Genomic DNA, 23,108 nt, shown 5'->3' with positions numbered 1-23,108 from the left:
TGAGCACGTCTGCTGCCAAATTGCAACAGTCCCTGCACTACCAGTATGTAACTAATTTCAAAGTTTTAGGATGGCAGTTAAAACCGAACTCGCTCTGGTGCTGAGAAAAACAGAATTGCAAGCTGGAGCAGTCCTTTGCCAAAACTGGGGTTTAGGATCCCCCTTAAGATTAACTGTGAATAGTTAGGTATATGCATGCTCATTATCTGTTTCTTGAAGCAAGTCTCCCAATGTCCCGGAAGAGGAAAAAACAAAAAGGAAAAAGAAAGCAAAAAACCCAATTCTTTGTAACAACTGGAACCATCAAAGTCAGATTGCAGGAAAGCTACTGAAACCTGTTTCAAGAGGCTTCAGTCCTCAGCATGTTACAGCCTGGAAACTTATTATATGCATATTAAAAATGGGAAACAAAACAACCTATCTGGTCATATGTTTCCCATTAACTTCTGATTTTTTGCTCATTCTACCAAAGCGGTTGTGTGAATGCAGCACACGCACCAGTTGGGATCAGCTATAAGGGCTCCCTGCTATCACTGTGAACTGGAAGTTTTGAATCTTTCTTCTCTGATCCAGATCAACCAGATTAAACTCACATTACCAACAAGACATAAAAATACAATTATAAGTACGATTCAGGCCAAAAAAAAAATCTGACGGATGGGGATTTTCTGGTAATCAGTGGGTGTTTTGAATGAGTAAAGACTGCATGATCATGCCATTTGTCATAAATGGTACCACATAAAGCCAGCTATTATGTGTGTTTAAGAAAGGAGATGGATTTTGGATTTACTTTTGACCATAAATATATATTACTTCTGTACTGCCTAATTGGCAGAGTTATTTCTGATTTCCATTAATGTAAACTGAAATGAAAATTGCTTTTTATTTTATTCCACAAGCGTTAATATCACACTTGCAAAAAATGTGACTTGTCATTCATTGTAATCTATTTTTAGATATCCAAACAGTTTTTAATAGTGTAATGCAATGCACATCAAAAAGCCAGAAGACTTGGACAGGAGCAATATGATTCATTTTTTTAAGAGCTTTAAAGGGATCCCTAAGTTAAACAGAAGGAGATATTTATTCAGAGATTGAACTAAAAAAAATTCATGAACATCAAAAGGATTCTTACTCAAATGCATTTTCCTGAACTTGGAAGGAATCCAAATTTGCAGAAAGATTTTCTGGTATATCCTTAAGTGTGAAAGAAGAAGAAAACAATTTGCAAACTATTAATTAAGTATCTGGCAAATACTATATTTGAACTAAACCAGTGATATCTACATCTAATAATATCTTTAGCTATGCAATAAAATGAGCTGGAGTGTGTCTTCCTGACTCATAATTTTGCTTTAGTCTGATTCAAAGTTCTATTCTTTGAAGGGATGCAGAGATCCCCACTACAAGTTGAATCCACGATATTTTGTCATGCTAGACAATGAGGAGTTTCCATTAGATAATTACGAGAAGTATGTCTCATACAGGAAAAAACAGTCAATGCTGATGTAACAGGATTAACCAATCCAGCACAGTGATCCGGCCCACTTACTTTTGACAGACGTTAGATGTAAGTGTACACATGAGAAGTACAGTATAAAGCTTCGCATTATAAATACCACAAAGACGAACTTCAGCAGTTCTTAGTGCACAATACAGCAGTCTCCTTCTGAGGGTCAGGACTAGAGAGGTAAAACTTTAAACCAGCTTGTTTTTGCTTTTAAAACTGAAACTTTGTATTCCTGTGCATGCTGTTGCATACTGCTAGGGTTGGATACATAGACAGAGCTTTGCAGCTCAGGTGATTTTATAGAAATAGTCTGAGCCACCATTTCTGTCTGTGTTCAAATGCTGTGTGCTTTTGTACATATATGTATGTGCATGTAAGTGCAAATGGACTTGAATCAGCGGTATCGATGGACTCTCTTTCAGAAAACAGTGGGTTTGGGGAAGTTATGCTTTAATGTTAAATCTGTCATCATCATGGCATGCAAGTAAAATGTGCTATCCATATATGTAACAGAGATTGGATGCGGTAAGTGCACCTCTAGTATATGGCAAGCAACGTATACCCCACGGCAAGAACCCAAACATACTTATCTGTATTTTATTTTGATTTATGCCTATCCTTTTCATCAGACACTGTTGGGATAGGTGCTATATTAGAACTATAAATAACTCCTTTAATTATGTCATCTGCTGGTACAGCTAATCATGAATGCATATTTTCATCTGAAATTATTTTTTCGTCCAATTAAACTTTTAGTTCTATTTCAAGCTTTCAGACTTCATATAATTACAACAGACTTTGGGCTGTTCACAAGATCCAAGAAATTTCAATGTATTATAGTGAGGTTTGTGTTACAAAGATGTGTTTATAAGAATGGCTGCAGGGTTTATAATGCTGACAGACCTGTAAGTGTAACAGTATATAACAGTATAGCAACTGAGGTCAGTAAAACACAGATGAGGGTGTACTGTGGATGCCTTATAACAGTAAAAGACTTATAAAAGAGCTTAATTGAAAAGGACTTGCAATATATAACATTTGTAAAACTTTGGTTGATTGTTCAATTACTTCTGTGTGTTTCAGTTACTCTAACTATAATTCCTTGCCTGTCTCTTAGCCCATGTGCCTGTAGTCATCTCATGGAAATTAGAGACCTTTCAATGCTTATATTCATAAATTACTCCTTTGCACTGTGAAATACAATGGTTGATGGTAATATAATGAAAGTGGAATATTTGCTGGGTAGGAGGTAAGCACACCTGAGAAGACAGAGGTGTGTGTGAGAGAGAAGGAAAGGGAGGAAAACAAAAAGGGTAAACACTAAAAAAGAAGAAGCTGTTCTAAGAAAATCTGTACAAGTTAACATCTGGAGGGGAAGAATCCCAAAAAGTTATAGTTAGGGCTGTAATTTTTCCATTTTCCGTTACCAAATTCAAATGGAAATGAGTTTGTTAACTTCAGTGTTGCTCAGTAAGGAACAGAACGGAGAGGCTACAGAACAGAAAGGCAACAAGAAGCCATGGCAGGGGCATAGGGAATGTCTTTTCACTGCAGAGCAAATCCCTCCCAGGCATAAACTGGCAAGGGGCTACCAGCACTGGTTGAAACTCCTGCTTCTCGTAGTGCTTTAGATTTCTTTTCATTCCCAATGTCTTATTCTAATATTATGATTGCTCTGTGTGATTTAAATGAATGAAGCAATAAATGCCATCTAAGAACAATGGGCCAAATGCAGAAGACCTTACTCAGCCTTCACTCAGACAGAATTATTATTGGCATCGATGAGGGATTTGCTTGAGTCAGAAGCAAGTATGACTTGTAACACACTTTACCTTCAAAGCATTTTTCAGGCATTGCTTGATTAACCCCAAATCTAAATATATCTGCCTGAGAACTTCTAGGCACAGACTAGCATATAAGTAGGGATATTTCTGGTGGGAGAGCACTGCCTTCACGTGTCACAGATATGTGCTGTACCAGCTCATGTTTAGGCTCTCAGTGCCTGCCTGCATTTTGCAGCTGGGGAGTGTATCATGTATTATAGAGCCCTCCAACAACAGTGTGATTTTGCACCCGTCAGATCTCTTGCCAGTGTTGATAACCTCCAGAAAAGACCTTTTCTTCTACTCAATGCAGAATAATGTTCTGTCCAAAATATTTGGAGCCCCTCCCCTCATGCCCATCTCATTCACAAGCTATTTAACATCTCCTCCCATCCCTGACAATATCAGGCAGGACCAAGAGCAAGGTGCTCGTTAAAGATTTCACTCTTTTCATTCATTCATGTTTCCTCTGTTTAGTTAAGTCAGTGATACTGTTGAAGGAATAAAACAAACAAAACAAAACAAAAAGAAAGGGAAAGAAAAGAAAAAAAGAGGGAAATGACAGCTGCGGGGAGGGGGGTGGGGGGAGGAGGGTCAAACAGAGAGAAAAAAAAGAGTAAATTTACAGGAATGAGAAGAGATTTTAGAAAGGGAGGAGGGAAGGAACCACAAGTAGTGATATTTGAAGAGAGGTGTGTGTGTTAGGGGAGCAATGAGCATAAGGAAGCCAGCCTGCCTGTTCCTCCCCCTTCCTAATCATAGCCTTTACTCACAGACAAAACTCCCTCCCTCTCTCATTCACTCACTCACTTTAGGCCAATCCGTCCTCTCTCTCTCTCTCCCTCTCTCTGTGTCTCTCTCCTACTCTGAGACAGAGTCAGAACTCTTCTCCCTGACAGCCACAAACATCTACAGCACTTATTGCATTCAGAGAGGGAACCTGCAAACAAAACTTCACAGAAAACTTTTGGTTCTTGTTCCAGAGAATTTGCTGAAGAGAAGGAAAAACAAACAAACAAACAAACAAACTAAACCAGCCCCCAGAAAAACTGTTCGTGAAGGGGGAGGAAAAGCAGGGCCTTTTAAAAAGGGAATCACAACAACTTTTGCTGCCAGGATGCCTTTGCTTTGGAAGAGAGGATTTCTGTTGGTGCTTTGCTGGATTATAGTGAGGAGTTCCCCAACCCCAGGATCCGAGGGGCACAGTTCAGTCACTGACTGTCCATCATGTGCCCTTGCCACGCTCTCAAAGGATGTGCCCAGCTCACAGCCTGAGATGGTGGAAGCAGTAAAGAAGCACATACTGAACATGTTGCACTTGAGGGACAGACCTAATATCACCCAGCCGGTGCCCAAGGCAGCACTTTTAAATGCCATCAAAAAACTCCATGTGGGAAAGGTGGGAGAGGATGGTTATGTGGAAATAGAGGATGATGTTGGAAGAAGAGCCGAAATGAATGACGTTGTGGAGCAAACCTCAGAAATCATCACTTTTGCGGAATCAGGTGAGTGCTTGAAAAGCAAGACTGTAAAGTAAAATATTCTTTGTGCCAGATCTGCAGTTAACTTATTTTCTTCTCCTCAGCAATAATGTTTTCTGCAAGGTTGTAGTATGAGACCTGGGGGAAGGGAGAAGGAGGAATGGGATGGGGGGTGGTGGTGGTGTAGGACTCCGAAGGAATTTGATTTTTCTGACTTAGTCTTGGCTAGAGATTACACTTGCTAAGCACAGTCAGCCACACAGGGAGGAAGCTCTCTAACCAGTCCTGAGCAGAAAGTCAGCCTGCAGCAGGGTCCTCCAAACTGTGCCTGTGAAGCCAGTACTTGCAGTAAAGTGCTTGATTCCAAATTTGATGGTGAAGGAAAAAAGTCAGAAACCTTTTGGGGAGTTTGTCAAGACAGAAAGTGACCTGCAAACTACTTGAGAAACAGCCCTTTCATATAAAATTATAGCGGAAGTTATAAAATCAGATGAAGCAGCTTTAACTTTAAAAAGTGAGAGGGCTTTTTTTTCTCTTTTTTTCTTTGTTTTTATTTTGTTTGGTTGGGTTTTTTTTTTCTTTAAAATTTAACACAGCATCTCTGGCAATAAAGAGTTGCAGGGACTGTCAGATGACTTCAATAGAACCGGACAAGTTGCTGTAGCTGATCCAATTTGTAATGCAGACTTCTGCATACTGGAAAAAAGATTCTGTTCCTAAAACACTCCTGCCAAAAAATGCAACCTTGGTAGGGTGTATTTTGAACTCTTTCACAGTTCCTTTCCCCCTAACTCTTATGCAGTAAGAGCTCTGAATATATATATTTACTAAGTAATGGCTTAAGACTCTCATCAGCTGCCTATAGGAAACAGCTCTAAATTTGTTCCTACATGAATAGGATCAGAACCCATTTTAATTCAATTTATATGTGTCTGCATCTGCATATATATCTGTTAGTATACATGAGTAGTTCCTGCATGCATCAATAGGAGTATCTTGCAAAAAACTCTGTCATCTAACTAACAGCAACTTTTTATGATGCTGTCTAGCCAAAGCATTTTTCCTGTTGCCAAGACGGTTTTAAAAGAATGTCATTGTTTTGTTTGGTACAGCATATGGTAGGCAAAGTATGCAAAGGAACTCCAAGCATTTTTGTTTAAAAGTTTGCTGCAGCAGTATAAACAATTAAGACAACACTCAGAGTTTCCAGTCCTGAAAACCTGTTGACTCAGATGTTCTGATTGCAGGGAAGCCATGCACAAGAAGTGTGCATGCTTTTAAGAGCAGACATTCCTGCTGGCTCTCTGATTTCTGACTGTACAAGGAGCCCTTGCCTTTGGAGTCCTTGTCAATATGCACATTATCAGTTCTTTCAGTACGAAAGCTCAGGCTTTTCTGTTTTTCTGTCCCCCCCACTTCAGAAAGCAGGCAGAAGGTGTCAGTGCCAGAGATCATTAGAAGCAGGGGCAGCTCGACATTAGTTTAGACATGAATTTATAAAAACAAGGAAATCTCTAAGCTATCTATGAGTCGGATTCCCCACCTGGTTTTCAGCAGCTCGCTCTGAGCACAGTGGAACACATATGGCATGAACAGTGGTTTCTCTTCACTGTGTGAGTCCCAATCATTTGTAAACACATTATTGTCTCTCCTGAGCTCTGACACAAAGGAATTTGGAATTTGATATATGCCTACTCCGTATGACACCCTCCAACGGCGGCTCCCGAAGCCATTGGCTCTCGGTGTCACGTGGGCAGCCAAAATCCTTCCATTGCCCACCCGCTGGCCAATACCCTGCCACCGATCCCCTCACCAGCCACCCCACACTGACACGTCACTGCCTTTGACTGACGGAGCATTGGCCCACTGCTGCTGGCCAGATTGATGTAGGAGCCCTTCTGCTGTGGATTGCACAGCTGAAGGACAGGGGCATCACTGTGTTCCCATGCCTTTCCTTCCCTCTGCTGTCCTCCTCTGCACTACGCCCAGCCTGGAAGCCAAGGCAAGAGGGCTGGGCTGTCGGGCTGTCCCTTTTTCCCATATCTGCTAGGCTTTGATTTGGGACAAGGGAGGAGCAATTAGCAGCCTAGAAGCTGAACTCTTGGGTTTGGGCTTATAACAGAAATGATAACTCCACTCCGTGGCGTAACTTCAGACTGCTGAAACATATTCTTCATCTATAGCCATTCATATCTGGTGTCTTTCCAACATCAGAGGATCTACCCATTTCACAGGTGCTAATGCTGCAACAGCTTAAGTAAACTCCCTTGGGATCTCTTCCCATTGTGCACTGTCAATTTTGCCTATAAAGTATTACAACAGTTTTTTTGTCTGCTAAGGAAAGTGAGGCAAAAGTGAAGGCAAGTGACAAGTCATGTAGGAATTATGAGTTAAAAAACAGGAATGGAATATAAGCGCATGGACAGTCCCCACTTTTCATTCTGTGAAAACTGGGAATGGTATGAAGAAGCTTAAACTCCAAGCAGGAGAATGAACATGTTCCTCTCACTGTTGGGTTAATGCTCTTTCTTTTAATGTGAAACTCACTCTGCCTCAAGAGAGGGCAATAAGAAATCAATGAAAATGAATGGAAACATCTCACATTGTGTCATATAAAGGTCTGTGAAAAGAAAAATAAGACTTTAGGCTTCTTGTTCCTTTGGGTATGGCTTGACATAAACCAGCCATTCCCCATACCTTTCAGAAGCCACATTTACTACTTGCCTTCATAAAAAGGCAGTATTTCCATCTTTCATCAGCCATATCCTCAAACATGCAAAGAAATGGAGTGAATGAACAAACAGTGCCCTGTGCATGTGCCTCTGGCTTGAGACTATTTTCTAAAATCGCAAAGTTCAAATAAGCACAGACTTCAGACAATTAGAGGGGAAATAAATGCAGTGAACTTGTCTGAGGCACAGGTGTAGTTATGTCCAGGAAATCAGCACAAGAGTTGGCAGGTAGTTTTCACAGCTAACAAATCCAGACAGATCTCTGTAAAACTAATGACCGTGAGTATTGGGCAAAAGTTTACCAATGCACCCCACTGTCCTTTGGCATTCTTACAAGTAAAACACGAAAATTATTTTCTACTTGCATATCAGACTATTACCCTCAATCAGTTCTGCTATGAGGGTAGCTGTGCCAGAGTTCTGTGGGTTACTTCAAGGTCTTAAAGCAAGTGTTGTGAGGAGAGGGGTCTATAATTTTCTGACAAGCAAATCCAACAGGGTCCACAACAGAGATACTCAATACTCATAAAATATGTTTCTCTACTAGCTCGTTCATTATTTTAAGTAGATAGCTTTTTAGGCAGATCTGGGGTTTTGCCAACCAAATTTGGTCTTGGCAACTAAACTACCACTGAAATGGGTTGCTAACATCAGCCCCCGAGAAGATGATGGGAATTACTGGATGGAAATAATGAAGTCCAAAGGTTTATCATTAGGAGAACTGCCAGGAGGAAAAGAAAAAAAAAAAAAGAAAAAAAGGAGAAATCTGACAACTACTTAGACCACTTCTACTGTTTTGTACCACTTCATGCCGAATTCAAGGTGAACTGACTCCACTTTCTGTGATGTAGATATCTACTTTCCTGTGCTGATGGATACATGTGTGTATGTACTCATAGCTTTTCCCAGGAAGATATCTACCCCTCTACAGCCAAGCTGGCAGTTCAGGAGGAAAAAAGATTATGTACGACTTATGTCTTTTTGAATTGTATCATCAATTTTCTTTTGAAAAGAGCTGTGTTTAATAGAACAGGTATTCGTACTGAGTAGAGAACGGCCACGAGAGGGCACACTCCAAAGGCTTTTGGCCTCACACAAGGCAACCTTCTGCAAACTCTTATTTTACCTAATTGGATCCTGAATCCCAGAGATCTTTATGCTTATCTGTAGATTCTCTAAGTGTAGCTCGTTCCTCTCTTCTAGTTTATTTAAAAAGCAGAGATTCACTGATAGTGGAAAACTGCAAGGAAAATAATGCAGGAAGGAAACAGAGAGATGGGAAGAAGATAAACTGATGGATGCTAGAAGTTCTGGAAATCTAGAGAGATCAGAAATTATCAATATTATTTTTTACAAGATACTGAGAAATGTGACCGTGAATCATCATCTGAGATGATTTTCTCACATCTTTTTTTAATGCGGTCTCCTTGGCTTTTAGAAAACAAGCCTATTTTCCCTTGATTATTTTTTTCCTTTGGCATACTATATGAAAGATTCCAAGTTTAGGAAAGGAAAGCAAGTTCTTTCCAGAAGAGGAAAGCCATTCTGTATTAATCTGTTTCATTGTACCAAAATGTGAGAATTCAGGGAGGTTGGTTGGTATGAACAACCTGAGAAAGCAGAGATGAATCTGAGAAAGTGGAAACCCGTTTAGAAAAAGATACCTGAGACACACAGAAAGTACTTGATGTGTCCCATGCCCACAGTTTTGAATGGAATTGCAGTTAGGAATACCTGGATAGGCATTTGCCTGTGTGTGTGTATAGAACAGGTATGCCGAGGTAGACACCTGTGTAGCTGTACCCACAGCTTTCCTGCAGAGAAGAACATGCATCCATGTGTGCAGGACACAGCCACATTGCACACAAGTCAATGATTCATGATGGGGAGTTCTTACATCTAGAAAATTCTTACGTCTATGAAAAGGCAATGAAAAGCTATGAAAAGGCAATCTCATTTAACGCAGCAGAGCTTTGCAACACTGATTTGGCATTGGGGCTTAGTCTACTGGAAGCAACTGGAATTTCTGTTATTCATTTCAGCAGGCTTGGGATTTGGGCCTTAGTGAATAGAGATTAAATATTTAATGAAAAAAGAAATGGCGTCTTCTGAGCCACTTCATTTTAGAACTTACAGCAAATTATTTAAAAAAATTGCTCTCTCCTTTATAAAAGACAAAGACTTGGTCTTGTTTCTACCTTGGAATATGTTATTGGTGCAAATGGCCCTAAACTTTGCTTGAGCTATTTCAGACATAAACGCAAAAATCGAGTGAAAAAGCCCGTCAACCAAACAAACACCTTTTTTGTTTCTAAATATTTAAAGCCATGTGGGGGAAGGGCTTTCACTTTGGAAAGAACTCAAAGCTGTGGATGTAAAGTGCTTCCCTTCTAACAAAATAGCAGAGGAGAGTCAAGGTTCACCAGAACTGAATTATTCCACATTCTGAATGACCTTGTCAGTGCCTCTTCGAGTTAACTTTTCAAGAAAAGGTATTTAAATAAAGTTGCTGCTGCTTTTTTCCCCCACAAATGCTTGGGGAATAGCTCTTTTTCCTGACTTTCTTCTTCTTCTTTTTTTTTTTTCTTGGTTTATTTTTCTCTTACAGCAAAATCTCCTTTTTCTGGCAGAAAATGGTAGGTGAGCATAAAGATAAATTCTTTGTTAATTGTGTGGTAATTACTCCTCCCACTGTCAGAGGCAACACTTAGGGAACAGGAATGAACACGTGCAACCTGGATGACCGGTCACATAGGATGGGTAATGAATAGTTAGAATAAATCATTTGCCAGTGATCCATAGGCTGAAAGGCATTCACAGAAATGGCCACTGTCTAATCGTGGTAATAGGAGATTTGCAATAATCATTCTGCCTGGGGGGTAATTGCCAGACGATAACAGTGCTAAATTCACTGAATAAATTCTGCTCTGCAAACAATTCATCTAACTCCAGTGGTCACTCATTAGTAAACATTTTGAGCAATTATCTCTCAATAACCATGCTCTTCTCTTCACTCTCTTTAGAGGAACCTTTCTAGTAACCTATTTTTTTTCTGTCTCCTGGGGAACGGAAATGAGAAGTGAAGGAAAGGATGCTTTTGAATGTAATTACAGATTGGCACGCAGTACAAATTCCCCCAAATCTAAACATAGGCAGTAGTAAAGTTAGCAACTAAAAAAGGAAAAAAAGCTAGCTTTGTATGGAAAAACAGTTCACTTACAGTATAATGTAAAAACGGTTCAAAATTAAGCACCGGCGAAGCACAGAAATTTAAAGCTACAGCATCTTTTTACACAGTGAGCACTTTTTAAAGGAAAATTTGAATACTGTATATTAGGAGAAATTAAGAATCAGTCAAATTATAATGCCAGAAAGAATAATCACTTCCATTATGAAAAAACCCCAACCTTAATAATTCAACAGCACACAGTTAAAAGAAGATTTCATCAAGTATTCCAGCATTTTACTCAACAGAATATCCTTTCAGTTGTATTGCTCAGACCCTACCTAGTACATGCACATAGCTTGAACTAACAGGGCTCAGCCTTGAATCCTGCTGCAAATGGCAAATAAAGGAACTTTGGTGGCACAGTTAAAGCCAAAGCCATGCTGAAGGAAGGGTCCTCAGTCTCAGAGGATGAGCACACTGGAGCTGCAGATCCCTCTTTGGGCCCAGTACGAGCCACCCTGTGCAGGGCTGCCCCTGCAGTGTCCCCGTGCCTGGGCCCACAAGGGTTCTGCCAACCTCCCCACGGGTTCCTGCGCTGTGCACGTCACCAGGTACGGAGTGCAGAGCCCTGAGGGGAGCCCTGAGCAGCCCCTCAGAGGTGCAGAGGAGGGTACCTGTGTGGGTTCCCCTCTGCTGTCACTGCCAGGGTTCTCTCCTAAAAAGGTGCCTGAGTACTGGTGAAGAGAAAAGCAGATAGGAGCAAACTCCCATGCTATATATACTGATGCTACACTTTCTTTCCATTCAGTAACTCCTTCCATTAAACCTTTTACCATATATGCACTACTTCTTAGGGCTTGTATTTTTAACCATTTCTCACAGCATTTGCTGGTGTCACTCGCTCTGCTATGCTGCTCCTTTGCCATCACAGCTTATCCTGGAAGGGACTTTGCTCAGGAGAGAGGTGGCCTCTCCAAAGTTTTGGGAAATGGAGATGAGGAAAAGCAATCAAAAGGGGCCCAGAGTAATCTCTTGTCTCCTTTTTCAGCCGCTTTCTGCTATGATAACAATCCAGGCTGTTGACATCGTTGTTTATATGAGCATGAAAGTGATGAAGGCATTACCACTGTTGGGCTGTGGGTCTTTCCACAGTAGTCAGGCAGGAGGAGCAGGATGATTAGAAATGGAAAAAGACCCTTGCAAATCAGCTGTGGCAGATAGAAAGGCAGGACAAAAGGATAAACAAAATGTAACTATGGAAGTGATACCACCCGCAACTCTCAGGAATCTCCCTTTTACCGTCGGTTAGATGAACAGTATATATTTCCAAAACTTTGATGCTGTCCATTAACTGAGTCCTAAAAGAAAAATCAGCTAAATCCCCAAGCAATATTTGCAGAAAATGAAATACAGAGAGGTGGGGGTTTTTTTAATCTCAGAACAGTTGGAGAATTTATTTTATTGTAGCGCCGAACCTTTTAGAAATAAAGATCCTGTTATAAACTGAATGTGTAACCATAATAAGCCAGATCCAGAGGTCTCAATGCAGCTTTAGCACAGGCCAAACTCCGATTTCAAAACAAACTTGTCTGAGCATAGTGACCTCTTAAAGGCTGCAGGATTCATACCATTTGTGCTGTGTGATTGTAACAAACTAGTTGTGAATGTGAAGAGAATTCAGAAAACTTTGTTTTTTCTTAATGTGAAAGCATCCTTTTTATCCCCAACTTTGCACCATTCCCAGTCTCCTTCTAAAAAGATCTGTGAAAGGGAAAGTGTTTTATAATCACTATAAAACCTCTTATTAGCTATGCAGGTTTGAGGACTCAGGATTTTCTTTCATTCAGAAATTTAAGGCTCAGAGAAGCTCCCTGCCTATTTTTTCTGTAGAATCTTAACCTACCATTCGTTTGGGAAAATGTAGCTAACCACATCTAGAGAGGCAGTTACTGTAGCTAAGGATATATAGGGAGGCTGTTATCCCTGTATAAGGACATGTCTTAGGCTACCTTGCTCAAGCTCACTTCTCTCAAATAAAGTACTCATGTGCTTTCAGTGACCTGTTCAAATATTTTAGTAACAGAGAAGAATTCAATTTTCACACATTGACTAGCATTTGAAAAACTGATTAAAAGGGTTCTTGAGATCTTGTTTCTTTCATGTAATATTTGCCGAAAGGAGTGTTTGCATCACTGTGCTTCTGGCCAGTGCATAAGGTAATATGAATATTTGCTGTTGCAGATATGTCAATTCGTAACTGCTTTCAGTTCCCACTAGCATGGAAATAGCAGAATGTGAAATCCCATGTATTAGCACCTAAAGCACAAGGTTGTTCTGTAACAAGGGCTGTCTGAGATGGGTCATACATCTTGGCACCCTGTTGAGCCGGGTCTGCTCAACCCACTGGCTTTCTCCAGAGCTCATGTTTTTCGTGTCCATGTGCAGCACAGTTGATCTGCTCACACATCCACCACAGCTGATCTGCTCATGCACAGGATCTCCGCTAGTGCCAGAGCTGCTGTCTGTGCCCAGCTTGGTTTCTCAGGAATGCAGAATAAGTTTTGCAATTCCCAGCAACACGTGCTTGTTGCACACGTTGGTCTGTGAGCTCTGGGGAAAGAGAGCAGTTGGGTGCCAGAACACCTTCTGTGGCTTGGTCTAAACTCCCTTTCTTTTCCACCAAGGTTTCCTTGGGTAGGGACGGCAAGCAGAACAGAGTGGTTGGAGAGTCTTGGTGGGCAGCAAACCACTCCTGGCATGTCATCTGCCTTCAGGTTCCCTTGAAGCCCAGATTCCCCTCAGAGAAGGTTTATCAGGACTGTGCTAAGGAAAGGGATAAGCTAAAGTTAGAAGCTTGCTATAGAAGAGACAGTTGGGGGGAATGAAGCCACAGGCTGGCTGGTCCTCACAGGCCTTAGGAGTATCCATTCTCATAGAGAACACTCTTTATATTGTCCCTATGTACAAGGCAACCAGCCTTTCAGACCAGACTTTATTTGGACTGGAGAAATGTCATTTTACACCTCCTTTTGCTCTGAAATTGAATCAGGATTGGGATTAGTGTGTATCACCTGATCTCTGATCTAACACAGCTGGCAGCTTTGTCATAGTTTGATTTCCAGAATGAAAAAAAGTCATGTGAGCTGGTAAGAATTAATTGGAAAAATTTCAGTCATTGTTGAATGAATCTTACCTAAAAAATAATAGAAAAACAATAACTCCATCTTGTTGCAAACTTCTGGTCAGCTTGATCTGTCTTTTCTATAAGCCATTTCCTTTTCGATGTCACAGTCCCTGTGGTTCATGTAGCTCCCTGAGAAATTAATGTAACTCACTTTGGAGACTGGCATCAGCTCTCTGTGAGAAGCAGTTAACACAAACCATGTGTTTCCCTATCTCAGTGACAGTTAAAGTCTACAATTTCACACTCTCACTTAGAGGGAAAGCAAAAACAAAACGCTGTGCCCCTTGGACACTGCAATTCAGAAACGTCTGTCTCTTTGACCTGGGAATGCCACAAGGGAAAGCTGAATTTGTCAGTGCCAGTACTTCACAGAGAAAAAAAAGCAACAGGTAGCTCAAAGGTCAGCACAGCCTGCCTACAAACTTCAGAAATCAGCAGCTCTTGAATTAGCAAGCATACACGGGATAGATGTCTCTTGTGATTTTGCTCCACTTCTATCTCACTGAGAATGGGTGAACAGGGAGAGGGTCAGGAAGCTCCTACTGGTGAAGTTCAGTGACAGTAGGAAGCAAGGAGAAGAGCCTTGATATGGAGAGCACAATTTCTCCTGTATGTGTCCAGCTACTTCTGTTTTGATCACCATGTGTTGTTTTTAGGACAAATAGAACTACTGCACAGAAAATCAGATTAACAACTGCAGGTAGCTCAAAAATGATATCAATGGAAAACTGATAATTATGAATACTGTTTCTGTCTCACTAAGGTCAGATATCTGTGCACTGAAAATCTGTGCCCCCAGTCCAACCTGGCCTCCATGCTGAGAAAGAACAAAAGACTCCATCAGGGCTTTTTTCTTTGTTAAGAAAATAGAAAAGTACTTCTCTTAAAAAAAAAAATAATATCACCACCATCCCCCAGCTAATTCATTCCCTCTTAACTTTTTCATGCTCTAGTGATCAAATCATTAAACAGCCCTCATTATTCATGCCAGCTTCTGCCAGGGATATGAGCTCTGTATCAGAGAAACACCTCCTCACCATCACAATCATCATCATGACATCTCAGCAAGTTGATACAATTATGCCAGAGAACCATCCCCATAATTATACAGTTCTTTAGCTCATTTCTCAATGTATTCACCATTACTATAATCACTGCAAGTACAGTGTGTTAAATTAAGAACAGGATCTACAGCTAACATCTCACAGGATGAAGAGTCTGCCTGCTGCAATTCTGCAATTCTTTACAATATAATTCTGCAAACCTCTTGAAGCTGAGGCTCATATTTTAGCCTCTGTTTGTTTTAGAAGCAATTGATGGTCACAACTCATTTTAAGATGCATATGAAGAACGGCTTTTTATGGAGGGAGAAAGGGCAAACCTCTTTCCTACATAGTTTCCAAGGTATTGCTAAAGAATTGGCAGGACTGGACCTCGTTCCCTTACCAGTTATTAGGTGCAGATTTTTGTGTGTAGTACATATGGACTGCCACCATAAAGCTTTTTTGCCTTTCAGTAAACAGTGGTCACAAAGACAGCTTAGGCAAATGAAATCTTAGCAGCCACTGATGCTTATTTATCATAAGATGCTTTACATTAATGGCTATATTGTTCCTATAATAAATGCTCTGGTTAAAATGTTATGCTGGAAACCAGCGGGCAAATAAATACCTGTCCAAACAGAATTTTCACAAAATAGAAACAGAGGAGGGGGTGAGGTGAGAAGGAAGGTTAGAACAGAAGAACCATAAAAATTTAAAAACCCAAGTAGAAAACCCAGGAAGCTTCATGGCTGTGGCAAAACTAACAGAAGTCTCTTTAACAGAATGCACGCAGACATACTAACAAGTTCTTCCTGTCTATTTCCATTTACCACATCAGGCATGGCCAAGAAAATGTTGCGCTTTGAGATTTCCAAGGAAGGCAGTGAATTATCCGTGGTGGAACATGCTGAAGTGTGGCTCTTCCTGAAGGTCTCCAAAGCCAACCGGAGCAGGACAAAAGTCACCATTCGCCTGTTCCAGCAGCAGCGGCAGCCAAAAGGCAACTCGGAAGGAGCAGAAGATATGGAGGATGGGGGGCTGAAAGGTGGAAGGAGTGAGACTTTGATTTCGGAAAAGGCAGTGGACACCCGTAAGAGCACTTGGCACATCTTTCCTGTCTCCAGCAGTGTCCAGAGACTCCTGGACCAAGGCAAGAGCTCTTTGGATGTGCGGATTGCCTGTGACCTGTGCCAAGAGACTGGAGCCAGCCTGGTGCTACTTGGGAAGAAGAAGAAAAAGGAAGATGATGGGGAAGGGAAAGAAAAGGAACCTGGAGAATTCACAGGAGAAGAGGAGAAGGAGCAATCCCATCGGCCGTTCCTGATGATGCTTGCCCGTCACTCAGAGGACCGGCAGCACAGGCGGCGGAGGCGAGGCCTGGAGTGTGATGGCAAAGTCAACATCTGCTGCAAGAAACAGTTCTTTGTCAGCTTCAAGGACATAGGATGGAGTGACTGGATCATTGCTCCTACAGGTTATCATGCCAACTACTGCGAAGGAGAGTGCCCCAGCCATATAGCAGGCACGTCTGGTTCATCATTATCTTTCCACTCCACTGTCATCAACCATTACCGCATGCGGGGCCACAGCCCCTTTGCCAACCTCAAGTCATGCTGTGTGCCCACCAAGCTGAGGCCAATGTCCATGCTCTACTATGACGATGGCCAGAACATCATTAAGAAAGACATACAGAACATGATTGTGGAGGAGTGTGGCTGCTCATAGACGGCATGTGGGTACAAGACCCTTCTTTTTGAGAAGAAAATGTATCAAAAGCCCAAGAAGAGGAAAGACCAGATATGGTATAACCTTTTTTTTTTTGAATGAAACAATCACCAGAAATATAAGCAAAAACAAAAGAGAGAGAGAAAAGAGAGAGAGAAAAAAAAAAAGGAAAAAAAAAAAGGACTTACGGAGGATCAGAAAAGACTCCAGATATAAAAAAGGAAGAAAGCTTCATGAACCCGGGCTTGAATAAGACATGTCTGAATGGCGGTATGGGTTGGGGAGTTCCCCTTCCTTTCAGTATGCTCCTTATCTTATGATATAGTATACTAAACATTAGCTCTTACTAGGGGAGTTTGGTTCCCTCCCTTAGTTCCCCATCAGTTCAAGCCATGGTAGCAGCTCATCTAACCTTTGGACAAAGTCCAAAATGTCATTGAAAAGCCATGTGTATGATCACTGCAGTCACTGGCGCTCCCCCCTGACATTCACAGAGCAACTGAGTAGGTGTGTGGTGTTTGTGTGTATATATATATGGCTATGTATTTATATACATATCTCTATACATACAGACACTGTACACGCACTTAACATTGATCAAGGGACAATAATGTGCAGGTGTATACACCTTCATCTTCTGCACTACATTTATAACAAAAAAAAAAAAAGAGGAAAAAGGAAAAAAAAGAAAAATGAAGAAAAAACCAGAATAAAAAAATGAATGAAAGAATAAAAGTTACATTCTGTAAAGGTGCTTACAATGTTAGAACTATGCAACCTAGTTGGTTTGAAACTGTTTACCTGCGAGAAAAAGAAAAAAAATCAGAGAGACTTTTTTTAAATGGAAGTAACTTGTTTTAAAAAAAATTCTTCAGTGAGAGATACTTGAAAGGAACATGTTTGTCCAGTTACTGGAGTCAAACATTTCTATATTTTGTAAAAAAAATTTTTAATCGTTTACTATTTGCACTACAATGGTGTCTGACCTGTCTAATCCTTATTTAACAAATATTTGCAAGGGAGGGTGGTTGGGTGTGGGAGGGGTTGAGAGCTGCACTTATTGTGAGCTATACAAGAACTGCTACAGCACACAAAATAGCTATTTTTATTATTATAATAATTATTATTATTTTGTACCTTAAAATGAATAGACACATACACCAAAGACACTTGTGCGAGCCTCTAAAAAGTCTGTTTGTGGTTGGTACCATTCACCTGTAATAAGTTAGGGTTTGAATTAAGGGTCAGTGGGTTGATTACATTCAGGCTAGAATATCTGTTAACCAGTTAAATTCAAATAGTGCCCTCAAAATTGCCATTTGAAGTAAGCCCAGAAAATCCCTGGGATTTGGATCCAAGGTTCTTGGATTCAAGGAACATCTAAGAATAACTGTACTCTTTTGTATGTACAACACTAAACTTGGCCCTGATGCACAGCAACTGTGCATTGTTGGGAAACAACTTTCTCCAAGGGATATACATATATATATATATTTCTGTATGTACATATGTATGTATACACAAGGTATAAGCACTTCTGGCTTCATTTTACTGCTCTTAAAACAATGAATGTTTGTGTTCAAAGCACAGTATGTTAAAAGATTGTTTGTCTCTTACTGCCAAGTTCAAAATGGTATTAGCGTGAGAGAAACCTAAAGTGCTGAAATCCACTTAGAAAGTGTTGATGCAAAACTGCAAGCAGCTTGGGCCCTGCCCACCATTGCCCCTGCAAATACACAGAAAATGGCATTGTGGTAGGATTTCTGTTTGAAATGCAGTCTTTGCCAAAAGACTGGCTGTCTCAACCACCACCCTCTAGCAGGACAACTCTTAATGGGTTTGCCTTTAAGACCTAATTTTCAGTGTCAACACCTAACCTGAAGGGTCCAACCTGTAGGGCATAGGTAAGATAGTTGTGTTTAAAATTATTCGCTCTCATATTTAAAAGAATGTTAAAGTTACATAAGTCTTTGGGTAGAGGGAGATGACAAGAGGGAATGGGAGAAACCTTTAGGCCCTGTTTACACTGAGTTTGATAACCCCGAGCCTGAAGCTTCAGACTCTCCTAAGTTTGCTGAACCAAGCCCCTGTTAGCTGCCTTCTGACGGGACAGGCTTCAAAATACCTCCCACGGAAAGAAGCACTAACGTGGCTCCCCGACTTGTTGAGAGCACAATCTGTTACAAAACAGAACAAAACAAAAAAAAATTAAAAAAAGAAAAAATAAAAAAAAAAAAAGATAAAAGATAGCACAATATAACCCAGTCACATTGGCTAGGGATAGTGTGTTAGCACCTTGGTGGCAAGAACCATTTTTAAACAGTGTAATCAGGGCCTTGATTTTTTTTGTCAGCCAAAACTGTTTGTGTGTGCATGTGTGCGTGTGTGTTCTGTGTGTGTGCTTATGTGTGTGCACATGGGTGCATGTCCCTGTTTGTGTGTGTCAATAGAGACTAAACAACAAAAGGAAACAAAAGAAAAAGAAAGAAAAATTTTTAAAAAAAGCCCTTTTCTCTGTTGAATAGCTATCAACATACATGCTTATAGCTAAGTTTTCTATCTAATTTATTCCACAATATTTAGATTGCATAGTACAGCTAATGGGTTATACATTTATGTACTTTTTATACAATGCATTTTTTTACAGACTTGTTTGCAATTTGCAAAAAAAAAAAATTAAAAAATATAGCAATTGGTTAAACTCTAAATTTGTTACTAAAGTATTCTGTAAAATATCAAGGCTTTCTGATTTAAATTATTTGCAGAAGTTTGTTGGGTTTTTTGTGTTTTTCTTCCTGGGGAAAGGGAGGGATACCAAATGCTAGCAGGGAAATTATTTAACCCCCCCCCCAACCAACAACAAAGATGCACAACTAATTTATCTTTATAACTTAAACCAAGTTCCTGACCCCAATTATTTGAAGCAAGTGGCAGAATTTCTGTTGATTTTTCTAGAAGTAGAGCCAGGTTTTGAAACAGCAGGATCAGGGACACAGTCTGTGAGAGTTGTTGAGGAGAGCATCTTGTGGTTCACTGGCCTTTTGACTTGGCCTTGAAACAGGATGCCCCAGAACCCTTATTCGTATCACTGGATGCCCCAGCACCATTACTCATGTCAGCAAGTTCTTTGATGCCTACTGGTCTCCCTACAAGAGCAGTAGAACTACTTACATGAGTAAAGGTAAGCCAGGGTGAGTCACAGGTTCCTTCTGCTGTGGGCATTGCGAAGGGAGAGAAAGGATTTTGAGTGAATGGCACCACAGGAACGTTGTCTAATTGGATTATTTAAACCAGGCTGCTTGCATCATGGTTCATCTCTGAACACAGTGGCAAGGGAAGCAGGTGACATGGCCCACGTTGGTAGAAATTATTCTCAACAGTGATTAGTTAGAGAGTATTGGAGACCTGGAATCCCAGAACCTTCCCCTAAATGACAATGGCAAAACTCCCATTGGCTGCAAACAGAGCAGGTTTAGGCTCATGGTTTTCCTGGCCATAGAAGAAAGAGCTTTAAAAAGAGATCTGATCCTGAGTTTGATACCAGCTTTTATGTAGTGAATGTTGACTGGCCCTGAAAAACATGATACTAGCCTGAGACAACTTCCAAGTGAGGGAAGAAAATAGGATTTTAGATGTTGTGAGCATGTTTCATGATAGTTACACCAAAATCAAAAAAAGTTTTTCAAATGCAAAAGTAACTGTTCCTAAGCCCTACCTTTTAGCTTTCATTTGTGTGTTTATACTGGTCACAAATGTTAAAGATTCCTCCCTCCAATCTCAGTCATGGGGTTTTGATTTGTGGTCAGAGTTATGTGAAGTAGGGGGAAATGAAAAACTGTATGATAAAGTAAAATATGAAATTGGGATGTTAATCAAGACTGACTGATCCCAGCAAAACACCCCATCCCTGAGAATTTGATTTAATTAAATCTGCATGTACTTAAAATAGCAGTAGAAATTGTTACCATATTTAAACAGTTCTTCTAGGGCATGCAGACTTAAAAATTACTTCGCCTTTCAGGTATGACTGGACCAGAAAAAGAGAGAGGCACTTAACTGCTAACACATTCCTTTCCATATAACCTGTTTATATTGAAAATGCATTTTCAGTATAGACTTCATTGCAGAAATGTATTTGCTTAGTACATCCACAATCTTCTTGCTTCACTGTTGACCCCATTTGGTTGACTTTCCCCATCTCCAAGTCAGATGCTCACTGGATACAAAGCCTAAGAAACTGGCAGAAGTACAAGATGTTTCTTTGGAAGGGCTGAATGTATTTGTATTCTTCAGATTTAGGAAAAGAAAATGCTTATAGATGCTTATAATTATTGTGCACTCTTATGGCACAGCAGAATACTGATCTAGGGCCAAAGCTGTAGAACTGAAAGAAATGGGAGTTTTGTCATTGACTTCAATAGAAACAGTCTCCTACCCAATCACTGCAAAGTAGGACTCCATTATATATATTATATATACCTCCTTGGTTTGTATTTAGTTGAGATTTAAGCCATCCAGTTTATTTAACTGTGACACCACAAGACCACATAGAGGCTAGCAGCAATATCACTTAGGTAGAGAAGTTCAGGCATCTGTAAAGTCTATGTGCAAAATTACATTTTTTTTATGGACTATTATCGTGTGGAATTGTGCCTTACTCTGTAAGCAATGCCGTTGATTTTCAGAGGGTCTCCTTTCCTGGAATGTTACCAGTCAGCATCAATAAACTGAGCAAAATCTATTTCTGAGGCGTAGGTAGAAGTGGTGGAAATGGTTAAGTTCTTGAAGTTAAACCTCATGTTGATACTGTGCATCAGTATAAGAATCAGACGCTAATCAGTTTCCTTACACTGAAAAAAGCTTTACTCCCCATCTGCTCTCACTACATTACTCGTGGAGTAAAAAAGTTTTCAGTATGAGTAATTAAAGTCATAATTTGACCTTTTGTGAACAACTATAAGCAAGGATTTCATGGGCAGAAACAAGCAGCACTTCTGGGTTTTATAGCTATTTATTTTTTGAGATATAGTGAATCTGTGTTAAGTCTCAATGGGTTTCTTTGTATTTAAATACTTTCAAAACAACACATTGACAATGGGTTGAAGATATATATATAAATATGTATACATACATATTATATATATATCTACAGTATATATATACACACACAACTATATATATATGTATATACATATATATAAATTATGAAAGCCAAGATATTATGAAGCCTATTTTGTTTTTATCATTTTGGGTTTTGTTGTTGATATTATTATTATTGTTATTATTATTATTTTGCATACTACATGCAGTGCTTTAACCAATGTCTGTTCGGCTAATGTAATTAAAGTTGTTAATTTATATGAGTACATTTCAACTATGTCGATGGTTTCTTAATATTTATTGTGTAGAAGGACTGGTATTTTTTTTATTTACATTATGTTTAAAGAGGTAACAGTTTGATATGTTCTCATTTGTTTATATTAGAAGTTATTTATTTTCACGGCATTCCGTCTGGTATTTTGATATTTGGAAGGCATGCTACCTATACTTTGTACAGTTAGTGGGCAGTATTCAGCAGCTCCCAGTAGCTTTTTAGGCCCTGTATTAAGTAAAAGACCTATCTGGGCTTTTTATTTTAGATCTTTCCTTTTGGTTTGCCAGGACCACTCAGTGCACTTATTGCCAGACACTCTGCCTGTGTGACCAATTTATTCCTACTGTATTTACCCAGGACAGAGGACCAAAACCACCTCTGGTGTAAGTCCAGTGACTTCAGTGAAGTTATACCAGAGATGTATTTGGCTCACAGAGAAAATGCTTGTGCAAATCAATGCAAAGAAAAGGCAGTAAGAAAGAGTCTTTGCATTTGGAATGGGATATCAATGTGTTAAAAATGTTTGGATCAGCTATTATTTTATTTTACTTTGTTCTTTTTTTTTTTTTTTGTTATTTTGCTCTTTCTTATACAACAGCAGCAACAACAGAAGTGAAATAAATAAAGGGAGTTTCACCAAGCATTGTGTAATTGTCCCTTAATCTGCATTCCTTGTTGGGAAATTCATGGGAACTGGGGAAATAACAGGGGAAAAAATTGCACCTTAGAGGTGAAACACATGGGTGTCTCTTTGGAATGAACAGTGCGGTACCTTCCTCTTTGGTGGGACTATGTTGGAAGGACATTTGAATTCAAGTAATGGAATTTTAGGTTGTTCGCTACTTGTGAAATGCATGGAATACAAAAGCTAAAGCCAGCTGCAACTTTCTTTTGCCTGTAGGCTGCCAGGTCTTCAACTACCATCACCACAATTCCCTTGAATAATCCAGAATTAGATACTTACATAGAGAAAAGGAGAATTTTCACTACTGAGACAAAATTACGAGGCTGTCAGCTCACATGCACTGGTTTATAAATTGATTGCCAGTCAGATGAAATGATTAAAG

The 23,108-nt window shown here is 40.0% G+C and overlaps 1 protein-coding gene across 2 annotated transcripts; it reads left to right on the top strand.

Moving 5' to 3' along the window:
• The first annotated feature begins 1,625 nt into the window (after positions 1-1,625).
• Positions 1,626-22,682, top strand: INHBA (inhibin subunit beta A). Of its 2 annotated transcripts, XM_071561597.1 has the most exons (3): positions 1,626-1,690; positions 4,317-4,838; positions 15,781-22,682. In XM_071561597.1, exons 2-3 carry the CDS (start codon positions 4,451-4,453, stop codon positions 16,665-16,667), a joined length of 1,275 nt encoding a protein of 424 aa, XP_071417698.1. In that variant the 5' UTR covers positions 1,626-1,690; positions 4,317-4,450; the 3' UTR covers positions 16,668-22,682. The 2 variants fall into 2 exon arrangements, with proteins under 2 accessions (XP_071417698.1, XP_071417697.1); XM_071561596.1 differs by lacking the exon at positions 1,626-1,690 and having other exon boundaries at positions 4,046-4,838.
• The last annotated feature ends 426 nt before the right edge of the window (positions 22,683-23,108 follow it).

Source organism: Pithys albifrons, chromosome 7 (assembly GCF_047495875.1).
Source record: "Pithys albifrons albifrons isolate INPA30051 chromosome 7, PitAlb_v1, whole genome shotgun sequence".
NCBI classification, from domain to species: domain Eukaryota; kingdom Metazoa; phylum Chordata; class Aves; order Passeriformes; family Thamnophilidae; genus Pithys; species Pithys albifrons.
Note: the sequence above shows the minus strand (reverse complement) of the source record. Positions and strands in the feature narration are given on the sequence as shown.

Excerpts from the sequence above, each read along its gene's own strand:
- INHBA (XM_071561596.1), top strand. The coding sequence starts at position 4,046 with ATGAGCATAAGGAAGCCAGCCTGCCTGTTCCTCCCCCTTCCTAATCAT. Across the intron at positions 4,839-15,780 it reads CATCACTTTTGCGGAATCAG|GCATGGCCAAGAAAATGTTG; the intron begins GTGAGTGCTTGA and ends TTACCACATCAG.